This window comes from Notechis scutatus, chromosome 12 (genome assembly GCF_049901735.1).
Source record: "Notechis scutatus isolate UNSWTSFEM ecotype Mainland chromosome 12, rNotScu1.2, whole genome shotgun sequence".
Classification (NCBI taxonomy): Eukaryota; Metazoa; Chordata; class Lepidosauria; order Squamata; family Elapidae; genus Notechis; species Notechis scutatus.
The window spans coordinates 10,325,751-10,340,656 of record NC_142020.1 but is presented as its reverse complement, the minus strand read 5'-3'; the positions used below and the strand labels follow the sequence as shown (position 1 = coordinate 10,340,656).

General features: G+C 42.9%; 2 protein-coding genes across 5 annotated transcripts in view; one reads left to right on the top strand and one right to left on the bottom strand.

The window, feature by feature from the left end:
* The window catches only part of IFT140 (intraflagellar transport 140), an 84,541-nt gene that overhangs the window by 38,567 nt on the left and 31,068 nt on the right, over positions 1–14,906 (top strand). The window lies entirely within an intron of this gene.
* The window catches only part of TMEM204 (transmembrane protein 204), a 29,717-nt gene that overhangs the window by 7,204 nt on the left and 7,607 nt on the right, over positions 1–14,906 (bottom strand). Inside the window, exon 2 of the mRNA XM_026682501.2 lies at positions 10,093–10,248. Within this exon, the coding sequence (XP_026538286.2) occupies positions 10,093–10,248 (156 nt within the window). The remainder of the gene's footprint in view (positions 1–10,092; positions 10,249–14,906) is intronic.

The window sequence follows — 14,906 nt, the reverse complement described above, 5'->3', positions numbered from 1 at the left end:
GGATTTTTCAGAGGTTGACTTGCATCACCAGAATATTTTCTTTTTTCTTTTTCTTGAAAGCAAAATAAGGAATGTTTATGGGGCTGGGAGAAAGCAGCTCTGGAAAGAGTGGGCACGATGAACCCCAGAGCCCTTCCTTTTCTTGAAATGTCACTAATCTCTACTTTAATGAAGGCTAAACTTCCTTAAACATACACAGGCACATCTATGCGTTTATTTTTTTATTGTGCAATTTTGATTTTTTGAACTGTTGGAAGTTAGCACCCACCCCTCTCCTAGGAAAATGAAATATCTTAGGATATACTAAAAAGGCAGATTATTTCCCCTAAAAAGAAAAGTAGAAACTCAGAGGCAGAAACTCAGCCAACCCTCCACCTTTGCTAATGGGCCATTACTCTGGCCATAACAAAGATCTACTCCGGGTAGAGCCATAATCATCCACCAAGGCTCAACCAAGCCTGGGACTCGGGACAGTCTACAGAGTTGCCCCTGCATGGCTCCATGGGAGTCTGACAACCAATCAGAGTACAAGCTCAAATTCAAATCCCAACAGAGGGTATAAAACTGAGGGTCTCTCAGCATCTTGCCCCTTTTTCTTTTCCTTCACCCAACATCTTGAAGTATGTGATCAACTTTTTCACTTTGGAGCTCCAAGCCACGTGGTCCTGTCCACCGTCAAACCATCTTTCCAAGTAGTCACCATGTTTCCAGGTGTCTTTCTTTCCCACTTGGAACTGAACCCAGAAGGATATTTTTTCCAACAGAACCTTGGAATTCTTCAGGTGTTCATGTAGAATATGACCAGTTATCCTTCAATGTTATTCCTGCTTCACGAAAGCTCTATTGGTTATTTTTTATATGTCTTTTGGTGTGTGTGTGTGTGTATTCTCATCCTCTATTTAATGACCTGTTACAAGTAACTGGATCTCACTCTTTAAATCTTATTTCCTGTAGTTCTTCAGGCTTATATTTTAACATTTTTTTCTACTTCTTTCGGGAAAAAAAATATTGTTATGGTTCGTCACATAGCCAGCCAGATGTTTAAATTGGACTTGGCATTTTTGTCCATCTATTTATGTCCTTTGCAAAGGTCAGGAATAGATAAATGTTCTTTGATGGTGTTAAAGGTATTGCCTCTGGATTTAAGCTGTTCCAATTAAAGCTGCCTTTTGCAATTGACTGATGGTGTGTGTGTCAATGCCAATAGTCTTCAAGGGATGCTCCAGAAGTTTTGGGATTGCACCCAAATTACCATTGGTACTTTACTTTCTTTTGCCTCGGTTGTTCTACTTCTATTTGCAGGTCTTTGTATTTTAGGATTTTTCTCCAGTTTTTTTTTCTCTTCTATCCTTTTGTTATTATTTAAATTTACATACTGCCCAACTGGCAGTGGCTGTGTAAGAGATATAATAAGTTGCAGTATTTAACTGGCTTGATTAATTGACATGCAACTAAATTTGGTTAATCAGGCAGCAGGTTTTTTAAAATATATATATATATATACCATTTTTACTTTAAAAAGCATATTTTTGTAAATAATACCAAACTGTTTTTTTTTTAGTAGTCACGCATAAACATGGTGAAAATACTTGTTATCTATGATTTTTTTTAGTGCCAAACTTGAAAAAAAAAGTACAGAATTGCTTTGAAATATCCTAACTTCTAAAACTGCTAAAACAACCTTTTTTTTTTTTTTTTTGGCAAAATATTCACGGGCTCTTTAAAAAAACTGTGTTCATTTTTCAATAAAAAATGATGATTTGGTATTTAATTTTTAGGCTGCTGTACTGTTTATCGGGTCTTGTTTTCTCATCCCTGACCAAACAAGCCAGCATTTGGAGTGGGTTGCTTTTCCGTTGAGGAAGGAAACAGATAATGGAGTTGAGGAAGAAATTTGGAAAGGATAGTGTCAGTGATTGGACAGGCGAAGTAGGGACACCTTACTTTGTGAGCTTGTGCTTGAGATCTGAACAACCAGCATCCTGTTCGAATGGTCCTGGCAGAGAGCCAGATCTAGTGCTAAAGTGCAAATTCTAATCTTTGTTTCTGTCAATGCTGCTTCCTCGGAATTCAACTTTTTTTTTTTTCAAATAATAAAGCAAGACAGTGGCCGAAGATAAGCAACCCTACTGTTGCCAACAGGATCAAAGCTTGTTTGATGTTGCTTCTGTCTGTCACGAATCCTTTAAGAACATAAAATCATAGGGCTGGAAGGGACCTTGGAGGTCTTCTAGTCCAACCCCTGCTCAAAGCAGGAGACCTCATACCATCCTGGTCAAATGCTGGTCCAGTGTAATTTTGAAAACCTCCAATGATGGAGCACCCACAATTCAGGAGGCAAGCTATTCCGTTGATTAATTGTTCTGACAGTCAGGAAATGTCTCCCTACTTCTAGGTTGGATTTCACCTTAACAAGCTTTTCATCTCACTGTAAAAAAAAACACAAAAATAGTTCCACCCAAAATTATCTTATCCAATTTTACTATTGACCAGAGAGCTGACGATTAGTTTTAAACCACACTAGCAAAATTTGGCAATAGTAAAGGTGGAATGTTTAGAATTTTGTAGATTGCCTCAAACTATTGCATACAAACGGGATCCCAGATTGTAGGTTATCCACAGTTGTAATGTTTCATTGTGGCATCTTTGTCACCAGTAGAAATAGGTCCTGCAGTTTGAGCTCTGATAGCAAATGGAAATATGAAGTCAACATGAAAGGCACGAATTAGCATCAGAAGCTAAAAGGACATCCTTCAGAGTAAATCCCACTATTTTTTTCCCAAGAAAATATGTAGGCATGCAATTAGCCAGCAAATATAATTTGGGTGCTTATGTTAAAAGTGACAAGCTAATATGGCAAACCGCTCTAAAATTTGCCTTTGAATATGATACCTATCATCTCAATGTAACGTTATTCAATCCGAATCATTTGCTAGATACTTTATCCTGTAGCCATAAGGATGTGCCTTCTTTGTGATGCATAAAATCATGGATAGCCGTGCAAGACTTTAAATGAATATACATCTTTTCTGAAGGAAAAATGAAGCCAAGCTGGGTATAAAATAAAACTCAGAAATCCCTTCAGCTCCAGAATGGATTAAAAGTGTGATAATGACGATGAGATTCATTCAGATCGTGTCTGACTCTTGGCAATTCGATGGGCCAGGTCTCTTCACATCTTCCCGATCTTGCATTGCTTCCTTTGAGTTGTTCTATGCTCTGGCTGGGGTCAGCTTTGATGGATGTCCAGCCATTGTGTTCTTTGATGGCCTGGTTTCCTTTTAGCAGTGGCAATAGCACTTAGACTTATATACCGCTTCACAATGCTCTACAGCCCTGTCTAAGCAGCCTCTTGCCCCCAACAATCTGGGTCCTCATTTGACCAACCTCGGAAGGATGGAAGGCCGAGTCAAACTTGAGCCTGGTGAGAATCGAACTGCTGGCAGTGGGCAGAGTCAGCCTGCAATACTGCATTTTAACCAGCACGCTACCTTTTCCTGCTAACTCTTCCAGATATAATTGCTTTCTCCAGTGAATTCCCCCGTACGACATAGCTAACGTAAGTGAGACACAGTTTTGGATTAAGCGTAACAGACCACATACCAATGTCACACTTGCGAGTTCCATTGTCATCACTGCCCCTCTTTTTACAAAACTTCATATTGTTATTCATATAGGATGTTGTTCTTGGACTGTGAGATGGCTTTCAGTGGTCTTCCATTTACGAGCAGATGCAGCAGTCCAATCTGCTGAACTTCTGCATCAGTTTTTCAGATTCTTACATGTGAATCAGTGGTGGGATTCAATTTTTTTTACTACCAGTTCTGTGGGTGCAGCTTGTTGGGCATAGCATGGCTTGTTGGGCATGGCAGGGGAAGGATACTGTAAAATCCTCATTTTCCACCCCACTCCAGCGGAAGGATATGCTGCAAAATCCCCATTCCTTCTCCACCCCACAAACCTGCTTTCCAGCTCCGTTCTCCTGTGCAGGGCAACCAAAGGAGACCCAGCCAATCAGCTGGGACTCAATGGGAGGCAGAGAAGAGATGGGGTTGGCGGGACCAGTCAGAGGTGGGATTTGCCGGTTCTCCAAACTACTCAAAATTTCCGCTACCGGTTCTCCAGAACCGGTCAGAACCTGCTGAACACCACCTCTGATGTGAATGGATCTCTCTAAAGAGAAACCTCTAGAAGCAAACCTGGGGATGTTAGCTCCAAGCTCTCTCCGCACAAAACCGCCTTTTAATTTCACCACCATCCTTTTCCAAAACAAACAGCTTTTTCCTGTAAGGTGTGCGGCTGGTTGTCCAGTCCTGGAACTGCCAGGGCAATAGGACTTCCTTCCTTCTTTCCTTCCTCTCCGCTTCCTAAAGTTGTATTTTGTTAGGGTTCTGTTTTGTTTTGTTTTTCCAAAAAGGATGCACCTCTCCCGAGGACAGAGCCAGGTGGCTGAAGTCAAAGTGAGGCAGGGCTGGGAGCCATCATGTCAGTGAGATGGCGAGGATTCGCTTGCCAAGGTCAGAGTTTTGTTTGGGGTATTTGAGGTAGGTTTGGCTGAAACGCTCTGCTTTCTTGGTAATGTTTCTTCTCTTTGGGGATGCGACCAATTGTAAGGTCTGCGGACTATGAAGCCAGAATGAAAATAAAGCTCTGGGCCAAATTATTATGTGCACATCACCTTGTTGGCTGTCCCCTGATCTGAGAAGCTTGCTGTTATGGCAACAACTCTATTTGTTGTTGCTGTTGTTAATTTTGGAATTATTTCTTTTTTTAAAAAAAAGAATAATGTTTTCAGAGTCACTGGAATACTTATGTAGATTGGTGCTCTCTGAGCTTGGTGGTTTTTTTTTTTGCAGACATTTCATTACCAAACTAGGTAACATGATCGATGCTAGAAGGGAATGGAATTGGGCGGGGGGAGGAGGAAGACAACTGTGGGGTCCTTGGTGCTCTCTGAGCTTGGTGGTTTTCTTGCAGACATTTTGTTACCAAACAAAGTAATATAATCAGTGCTAAAAGGGAGTAAAGTTTGCTGGAGAGGAGGAGGAGGATCTCTGAGCTTGGTTGTTTTCTGGCAAGCACTTCGCTACCAAACTAGGTAACATCATCAGTGCTAGAAGGGAATGGGGTTTGCAGAGTGGAGGAGGAGGACCGTGGGGTTCTTAGTGTTCTCTGAACTTGGTTGTTTTCTGACAGACATTTGATTACCAAACTAGGTAGCATCATCAGTGCTAGTGATAGTACCTAGTTTGGGTAATGAGTCATGGTGGCGCAAGTGGTTAAAATGCAGTATTGCAGGCTAACTTTGCATTCCCACAACCAGGAGTTCGATCCTGACCATCTCGAGGTCGACTCAGCCTTGAGTCCTTCCGAGGTCGATAAAACGAGGATCCAGATTGTTGGGGGCAAGTGGCTGACACTGTAAACCATTCAGAGAGTGCCGTAAAGCACCGACAAAGCACTATATCAGTCTAAACACTATCGCTCTTGGTAATGAAACGTCTGCAAGAAAGCCACCAAGCTGAGAAGGCATCAAGGAACCCATAGTTTAACCCTGAGCGACAAATATTCTTTTCTAAGAGAGAATCTGTGCTTGGGTCCACATCTGGATGTTTGGAAACGTGTCTACAATTGAAACGAAGTCAATCCTCAATAGGTACACAGTTGTGGTTTCTACCAAGGCTTTGCGCATGGTTGCTCCCGATTCCTAGGAGTTTGCAATGCTGCGATTCATATCCCGAAGGCTTCTTCAGAGGGTGCAAAGATACAAACACCGCACCTATTGTGCAAGACGTCCCGTCGTTTTCTGGACTCACAAAGCTGTGATTCTGGAAAACAAAGCTGTTTTTACCAAGTTGTAGGCAGGGGCTGTATTCGCACCCTTAGCTCAAAGCCCGGCTGTTTAGTAAAAACCTGCCCTTTCCTTTTAATCCAGGTAAGATGCGGATATGGCCAAAGGATATCGGGTTTTTTTGTACCTTCTTTCAGATAACTTGCAAGTTCTTACGTGAATATTTTCCTTCTGTATCTCAAAACAAAAGGCTGATGTAAAAATCCGCACGCTCCCAAGTTAACGTGTGAGATATATATTACTGGAATGTATTCTGTCCAATAAACATTTCTCAGATGTGGATTTTGAACAAGCATTCCAGCACAGGCCTCATCAGAACAGAGAGAAATGCTGCCAAACGGGTTGAATTTGAAGGTCAGCATGCCGTATATATTGGAGACTTTAGTTTTCTTCGCTTGGATCAGGTATTTTTTACGCCAGGTTGTTGTTCAGTGGCTTAGTTGTGTCCGATTCTTGGTGACCCCATGGACCATGGCACACCAGGCCCCCTCCTTCTCTGTTGTTCCCCCGAATTTGCCCAAATTTAGTTTAGTTTAGTCACTTTATTGTCATTGCACCTTGTACAACGAAATCAAACCCCATCTTCAGTGCACATCATGACCATGAAAATAAACACGAGCACACATCCTTCACACTCCACACATTGAATTGAAAATCACCAACACTGCACTATACAGTAGAATTCAAAAGAGCTCCTGCCCTGGGATAGAAGCTGTTTTTCAGCCTATTTTGTCCTTGTTTTTATTATCATCCTGTACCGTCTGCCAGATGGTAATAGTTCAAAAAAAAAAAAAAAGGGTGTCCAGGATGAGATGGATCTTTAAGAATGTTTTGAACTCTCTTAAGGCAGTGAGAGCTATGAAGCTCTTCCAACGAGGGGAGAGGGCAACCCATGATCCTCTGGTCAATGACATTAACCCTCTGGAGCGCTTTCCTAGCTGCCATGGTGCAATTGACAAACCGTACAGGGTGCAGTAAGTTAAGATACACTCTATGGTGCAGCATTAGAAGGTCACCAGTAGTTTTTCATTCAGTTGTTGTTATCTCAGGTAGTATAATCTCTGCTGGGCCCTTTTGACCAGGGCTGCAATATGAGCATCCCAGGTCAGGTCCTCTTTTATGGTAACACCCAGAAACTTAAAACTGGCCACTTACTCCACTTGGTCTCCATCGATAAGCAAGGGCTGGATATCTGATCTGTTCCTTCTATAGTCCTCTATAAGCTCCTTGGTCTTATTGGTGTGGAGAATCAAGTAATTGTCTCCAGCGCATGAAAGCAACCGGTCTACCTCATTTCGGTAGGCAGACTCATCCCCCCCCCGGAGATGAGTCCCACCACCGTTGTTCATGTCCATTGCATTGATGATGCTATCTAACTGTCTGCCTTCCTTTTCTCCTTTTTTGCCTTCCATCTTTCCCAAACATCTTTTCCGGTGAGTCCCAAAGAGGCTTCTTTTCAAGAGGCAACCGGATGTTCTGGTTTTTTTTTTTGTCTTTGAAGACGTTTTGCTTCTCACTCAAGAAGCTTCTTCAGCTCTGACTGGATGGTGGGGAATGGAAGGATTTACACTCCTTGCAGATAGCTGGTCATTTGCCTCCTTTTTAGAGAGTTGTTGAGGCCACTTGGAGGTTTATCTGCAGTAGTTCCAAGAAGGCTCCACACCCATTTGCACCAGTTGGGTGACCCTGAGGACCCAGATAAACCTCCAAGTGGCCTCAATGACCCTCTAAAAGGATGCAAATGACCGGCTGTCTGCAAGGAATATAAATCCTTCCCTTCCCCACCTTCCAGTCAGAGCTGAAGAAGCTTCTTGGATGAGAAGCGAAACCTCTTCAAAAGAAAAAAACCAGAAAGTCCAGTCGCCTCTTGAAAAAGCATGTGTGGGACAACTGAGGACACAGATAATCCTCCAAGTGGCCTCAATGACCCTCTAAAAGGATGCAAATGACCAGCCGTCTGCAAGAAGTATAAATCCTTCCCTTCCCCACCATCCAGTCCGAGCTGAAGAAGCTTCTTGGATGAGAAGCGAAACGCCTTCAAAGAAAAAAACCAGAACATCCAGTTGCCTCTTGGGACAGCAGGCCTGGATGACTGAGAATCTCTGTGGACATTTCTCTTCCCTTCCCTTTGCTCTTCTGCTTTTCAGACCTCAGGCTCAATCCTGGGTCTCACCATGGCCGCTTTTCATAGCATTGCATGAAAAATTCTAACTTCAGTTTCTCTCTCTGTCTCTCTCTCTGTCTCTCTCTCTCTCTCTCTCTCTCTCTCTCTGTCTCTCTCTCCCTCTCCCCTTTCCACTCCCAGTGCTGAGGATTTCAAGGTTCAGCTTGCATAACAGGTAACAGCAGGCATTTCCTTCTCCTGTGTCGGGAAATCCTGGCGCCCTTCTGTCTCTCTCTGACTGTGTTTAAAACAGACTGTAGCCTAGGCAAAAAAAAATAAAAAAAATTATATCCCTAGTCTAAAATTAGCAGCCGTGATAGAAGAAAGGCACATGGCTGCCCTCTCGTACTGTTTGTCAATGAAACAACAAATCTAAACCCAGCCAAAATGCATTTCCTCTTGGCGAAAAAAACAGAGGAGCAGAGCTCGGACAGTGGACAGGCGGGCAGAGCAGTGGGAAGAGAAGTTCAGGCTGCTTTTGATGGGAATGAGTGGGGAAAAGGAGGCAGGATTTTCTAGTAATACAGAATAAAAGAGTTGGAAGGGACTTTGGAGGTCTTCTAGCCCAACCCCTTGCCCAAGCAGGAGACCCTATACCATTCCGGGTCCATCGTTGTCCAATCTCTTTTTTAAAAAACAGAGCTGTAGGTAGCTCATGGCTGTCTGAATTTCACCCAAGGTTCAGGGCAGTGCCAAATGGTTGTACTGCACAGGCAGTCCTCAACTTAATGACCACTATCGAGCCCCAAATTTCCCTCGTTATGCAGGACAGTGGTTGAGTGAGTTTGGTCCCATTTGATGACCTTTCTTGCCACCGTTGTTAAGTGAATCATTGCAATTGTTAAGTTAGGAAGACGGTTGGTAAGTGAATCTGACTCCCCCATTGGCTTTGCTTGTCAGAAGGTCACAAAACGGGATCACACGACCCCGGGACACTGCAACCGTTGTAAATAGGACAGGGAGATAGAGAAAGAGAGAGACAGAGAGAGAGAAAGAGACAAAGAGAGACAGAGAGAGACAGAGAAAGAGACAGAGAAAGAGAGACAGAGAGATAGAGAAAGAGAGAGACAGAGACAGAGACAGACAGAGAGACAGAGAGAGAAAGAGAGAGACAGAGAAAGAGACAGAGAAAGAGAGAGAGAGAGATAGAGAAAGAGAAAGAGAGAGACAGAGACAGAGACAGACAGAGAGACAGAGAGACAAAGAGAGACAGAGAAAGAGAGACAGAGAGATAGAGACAGAGAGAGACAGAGACAGAGACAGAGAGACAAAGAGAGAGAGAGAAAGAGAGAGAGACAAAGAGAGAGAAAGAGAGACAGAGAGAGACAAAGAGAGAGACAGAGAGACAAAGAGAAAGAGATAGAGAAAGAGAGAGACAGAGACAGAGAGAAAGAGAGAGACAGAGACAAAGAAAGAGAAAGAGACAGAGAAAGAGAGAGACAGAGACAGAGACAGAGAAAGAGAGAGAGAGAGACAGTTGAAGAGAGAGACAGAGACAAAGAAAGAGAGAGAAAGAGAGACACAGAGAGACACAGAGAAAGGGACAGAAAGAGAGAGAGACAAAGAGAGAAAGAGAGACAGAGACAGAAAAAGAGAGAAAGAGAGAGACAGAGACAAAGAAAGAGAGAGACAGAGAGACAGAGACAATGAAAGAGAGAGAGAGAAAGAGAGAGAGAGAGACAGAGACAAACAGAGAGAAAGAGAGAAAGAGAAGCAGAGACTAGAGCAAAAAGAAAGAGAGAGGGAGAGAGAGAAAATAGCCTCATAGTACGAGCACTGCTCGCAGCAACCTAGAAACACATTGATTTATCTTGAAAAAAAGAAGAAGAAAATTCTTGGCCACCGATACTTTAGAGGAACCCCATCATTCCACTGAAGTTCTCCCCTCCCTCCCTCCCTTTTTATTTTTGAATGGAGAAGGAATGGGGGCCCACACATCCACCACGGCTGTAGTTCTGGAAAGGGATTCCTACCAACGTGGGCCATGCTTCCACCTAATCGGAAAGGGTTTGAAACGGGAGCCCTTGGTTTCTCCCAGGCGAGGCCCTTTTCAGCTCCCGCAACCGAAGGTACTCACTGGCAAGCTGGAAGACGGCGGCGATGGCTTCTTCCCACCACTGGGTGTCCTGGGAAATGATGGGCAGTTCTACCAGTCCCAACACGAAGAGGAGCTGACCGGCCGTCAGGGCGACGGTGGCAATCAGATTGCAGGCACGCATCATATCGAATTGCACTGGAACGATGGGAGAGAGAAAGAAGGCAGATTCACTTAAAGACCGTGTTGCTAGCATATGACAACTGGAAGGAACCGCTCAACAACGGTGGCAGGGAAGGCGGTAAAATGGGGCAAAACTGAAGTTCAACAACCGCCTGGCTTGGAAATTTTGGGCTCGGTTGTGACTGTCGTAAGTTGAGGGCCGCCTGTGTGGTAAAACCAGTTGGCGCTGACCTGATATTGGGGGACAAATTCAAAGGGCTATGCGCTACCCACAGATCTTTTCAAAGGGGCCCATCAGCAGGCCACAGTGTGCCAACCACGTCCGTTTGTACTGGTGTCCTCTGACTTCCAACAAATGGAATGACTGACAGTAAGAAGAGCGGAGGGGATATGACAAACGTCCAGAATACTATTACAGATACACTGGGATAAACAATTGGGTCTATAATTAAATCAGTACAAACAGCAGCCTTTGGGATGTGAATCGAATCTTGGGTAACCTGGCCAATGGGCTACTGAAGAATTCTAGTATTACTACTACTACTACTACTACTACTACTGTTGTTGTTGTTGTTGTTATTATTATTATTACCGTGTTTCTCATATAATAAGGCCGGGTCTTTTTTTTTTTTGAGCCCCGAAAAAATGGCTAGGCTGTCTTTTCGGGGTGACTTAATTCCCCCCTTGCATCTTTGGGCGGGCGGGCAGCGACGGCTTGGATGTTGACCTCGGCGTTGGTGGGGCACTTCGTATCGGGGTCAACGCAGGCAGCACCATATCCGGTGTGCAACAAAAGTACTTCTTAACGGCAAGCCCCCACCATTCCCCCATTTTCGCATGTTTTAATATAGGCCTTAATTTGGGGGGAGGGGCTTAATTTCATGTCATGCCTATAAAACATGCTGGGACTTTCTATTGTTGGAGAAACAGGGTATTATTATTATTATTATTATTATTAGACACAAAAAACGACCGTGTAACCGTGTACACAGCAAACGAGATAACCATGCTGGGTTTCGTATCACAAATCACTAGTCGAATACTTCCCAAGCGTTAAGAACTGCGTGATGTATCGGCGGATTATGTGAGCAGATCCCAGTAAGGTGGCCTTCTGCAGCTGATCAATGGTGATTTTGTCAACGCCAATTGTTTTTAAGTGCTTGCTGAGGTCTTTAGTCACAGCACCCAGTGTGCCAAGTACCACTGGAACCACCTGCACTGGTTTATGCCAGAGTCTCTGCAGTTCGATTTTCAAGTCTTGATAACTGATGTTTTTGTCAAGTTGTTTCTCATCGATGTTGATGATGATGATGATGATGATGATGATTATTATTATTATTATTACTATTTTATTCTTTCTCACATTTTTACAAATCTTGATCTTAACATTAATGGTACAGTGACATCATTATTACATATACTAATCTCATATAAATATATACATTTATATATATTCATATACATTTGTCTACAATTTTCTTATCCCTATTATTCTTATTTCTATTGTTCAACCATTCGTACCAATTGTCCCAAACTTCATAATAATCTGTCTCTTCTTTATCCTTTAATTTTAACATATGTTTATTCATTTCAGCACAATCTAAATTTTTTTGAATTACTAATTCCTCTGACAGGCGTGTTATCTTGTTTCCAACATTGGGCAAATGCTATCCTTGCTGCTGTCAGATAACAGATAATCAGAGTTGGAAGGGACCTTGTAGGTTATCTAGTCCAACCCCCACCCCCCAAGTGGGAGACCCTACACCATTTCTGATAAATGGCAGTCCAATCTCTTCCTGAAAGTCTCAAGGGTCAATATATGTAGTAGAATATATTTAATCTTTTTACTATATATTCCTTTAATTATTCCCAACAAGAACAATTCCAGTTTAAACTCTATCCGATCTTCCACTATTTCTTGAATCCAACTCCATATTTTGGTCCTGAAGAATTCTAAGCGTGCCATAAGCCAAGTTATTCTCTCCCTGTGAAGTCTTGTAGGAATTAATGTGCTGGATTACTAAGGATAACTCAGGGATTGCTTATTAGTCGACCTCCATTTTAAAAAATTAATATAAAGCTAAAAAAAACCAAGAAGGGTGAAGACCGCAATAACCAGAGCTGTATATCTATATTATATCCCGATCTCCTTCCAGGAAAATCATGAATAAAATGTGAAAGCTGCGATTTAAAGGAGGTGAGATATAAATTGACGCCTGTTCAAATTTGGCTCTGTGTTTATATTCTGAAATATTTCATAAATATTTATACTGTGAAATATAAATACAAATGACTCTCTCTCTGTGATGGATACTTAATGGAAGCCGTAGGACCGTGAAGAGTCGAACCCGACTTTGCAACTGAACAACAACGACAACAATATTATCCGATTGCCAGCCCTAGGCAGACTAGTCAAGCATTTCTTTTGACTTGCTAAAAGGCCCAGTTGTACTTTTGGGAGTTGTGTCCGTCCATGCCTTGAGAAGCCTGAACATGCAATCTCTGAAGGATAATAACTGGTGTTTATTTTGAAAAGGGGACATTTGCAAGGCAAGCTTCCAGGCATTGTTCCAGAGGTTGCACATCCCCTGTCTGAAATCTCACACGTGCGTTTCTGTTATCATCATTTCTATCCCTCACGTTGCTCGCCGTTTGGACTTTAGGGGCTAATTTAAGAAGTGGAGTGAATGAATCACCTCCAACCATATATAAATGAAACTGTCTATAATCCCTCATAATGGAGTAAGGAATCTTCTCACATAAATCATCTTCACTGTTTTGAAACAAAATCAATGGTACACCGTTAAGTATTTTCACAATCCAGGCATTATTGGAGTGGATCTTCCTTAAACAGAAGCCTAGTTTGATTATCAATAGGTTGTTCTGAAGGGGGAATTCCATGGAAAAGATTGGAACGACGTGTACAAATATCCACGTGCATGAGGCATGTCAGTTCAGTAAGGAGACTACTGTTACAGAAGGAATGGCGGTGGCAACCAAAAAAGCCAATGCAATCCTAGGTTGCATTAACAGAGGAGTTAGAATCAAGATCATGTGAAGCATCAGTAGCACTTTATAAAGCCTTAGTAAGACCACGTTTAGATACTGCATCTGTCAACTAAAAAGAGACTCCTTTGGTCTTTTTAGCTGCCAGAAAAAGGGAGTGGGGGGAAAACAAGGCATTCTTGAAATGCCTAGATAATCAACTCAGCAGCCCAAAGTTGTCGGAGCATAAGAAGGTTATTGGAGAGCATGATGGATGACTCTTGTGTCCTACTGGCGAAGTCACATCCAGGGGGTGGGGGAAAGACCGGGGTCAAGGGGGAAATGTATGATGTGATTTAGTACTGGCTGCACCCAGCCATGCACCCCCATGGCAGTTTCTAATAAACCAATTTACTTTTTCTGAGATGCGGCTAGAGACTTTCGCTTTGAATGAGGGTGGATTTGTTGGGTCCCTGACAGCATCTAGTTTTGGTCACCATATTATAGAAAAGATGTAGAGACTCTAGAACAGAGGTCTCATTCTCGCGACCCGACTCCAGAAAGAGTGGAGAAACTCTGCACGCCCCAGGTAAATTGTGTTTGAGACCCGCTCTAGAAAGAGTGCAGAAAAGAGCAACAAAGATGATTAGAGAGCTGGAGGCTAAAGCACATGAAGAACAGTTGCAGGAACTGGGTATGTCTAGTTGAATGAAAGGAAGGACCAGGGGTGACATGATGGCAGTGTTCCAATATCTCAGGGACTGCCCCAAAGAAGAGGGAGTCAAGCTATTCTCCAAAGCACCTGAAGGCAGGAGAAGAAGAAATGGTTGGAAACTAATCAAGGAGAGAAGCAACTTAGAACTAAAGAGAAATTTCCTAACAGTGAGGACAATTAACCACCGGAACAACTTGCCACCAGAAGTTGTGAATGCTCCAACACTGGAGGTTTCTAAGAAGAGACTGGATAGCCACTTGTCTGGAATGGTGTAGGGTCTCCTGCTTGAGCAGGGGGTTGGACTAGAAGACCTCCAAGGTCCCTTTCAACTCTAATTCTGAATGGGATGGCTTAATCTCTCTGATTCAAAACCACTTAATGTCGTTTATATGGATATATCAAGACTCTTATGCGAGAGCAGCGGCAGCTGATTTCTAGGCCAAAATAGCTGTGGGTTCCTAAATCAGTCGGCCTGTTCTCCTGACCTAAATTGGTTTTTCCCACAAGAGGAACGAGTATATATATGTGTGCAATGCCTGAACATGAGCCAGGAATGTGTAAACATGGAGACGCACAAGAGTTATCAGATTTCAGTGTCCTATCAATTGAACAAATCACTTAATTTGCTGTATCAAATCGTCTATGCAGACGACTCGCGCTTTGAAATCCGAATACCAGGAAGGACAATCAATAAGCTGTTAAAAAAAGATATTGGAGAGGCTGCATGGTCTAGTGGTTAAGGCTTTGAACCAGGAGTGGCAAGCCCTACTTTTAATTTCTCCCTTCGTCATAGAACCTCACTGTTTTTCAGCCTACCCCACCTCCGGACTGGCTGTTGAGGGGGGAAAAACAAGAAGGCAGGACCCATTCATTGCTTCGCACTTCCGAATAAAAGGTTGGATATACAGGTAGCCTTCAGCTTGCGATCACAATTGAACCCATACGTTCTGTGACTAAGTGAGACAGTTCTTCG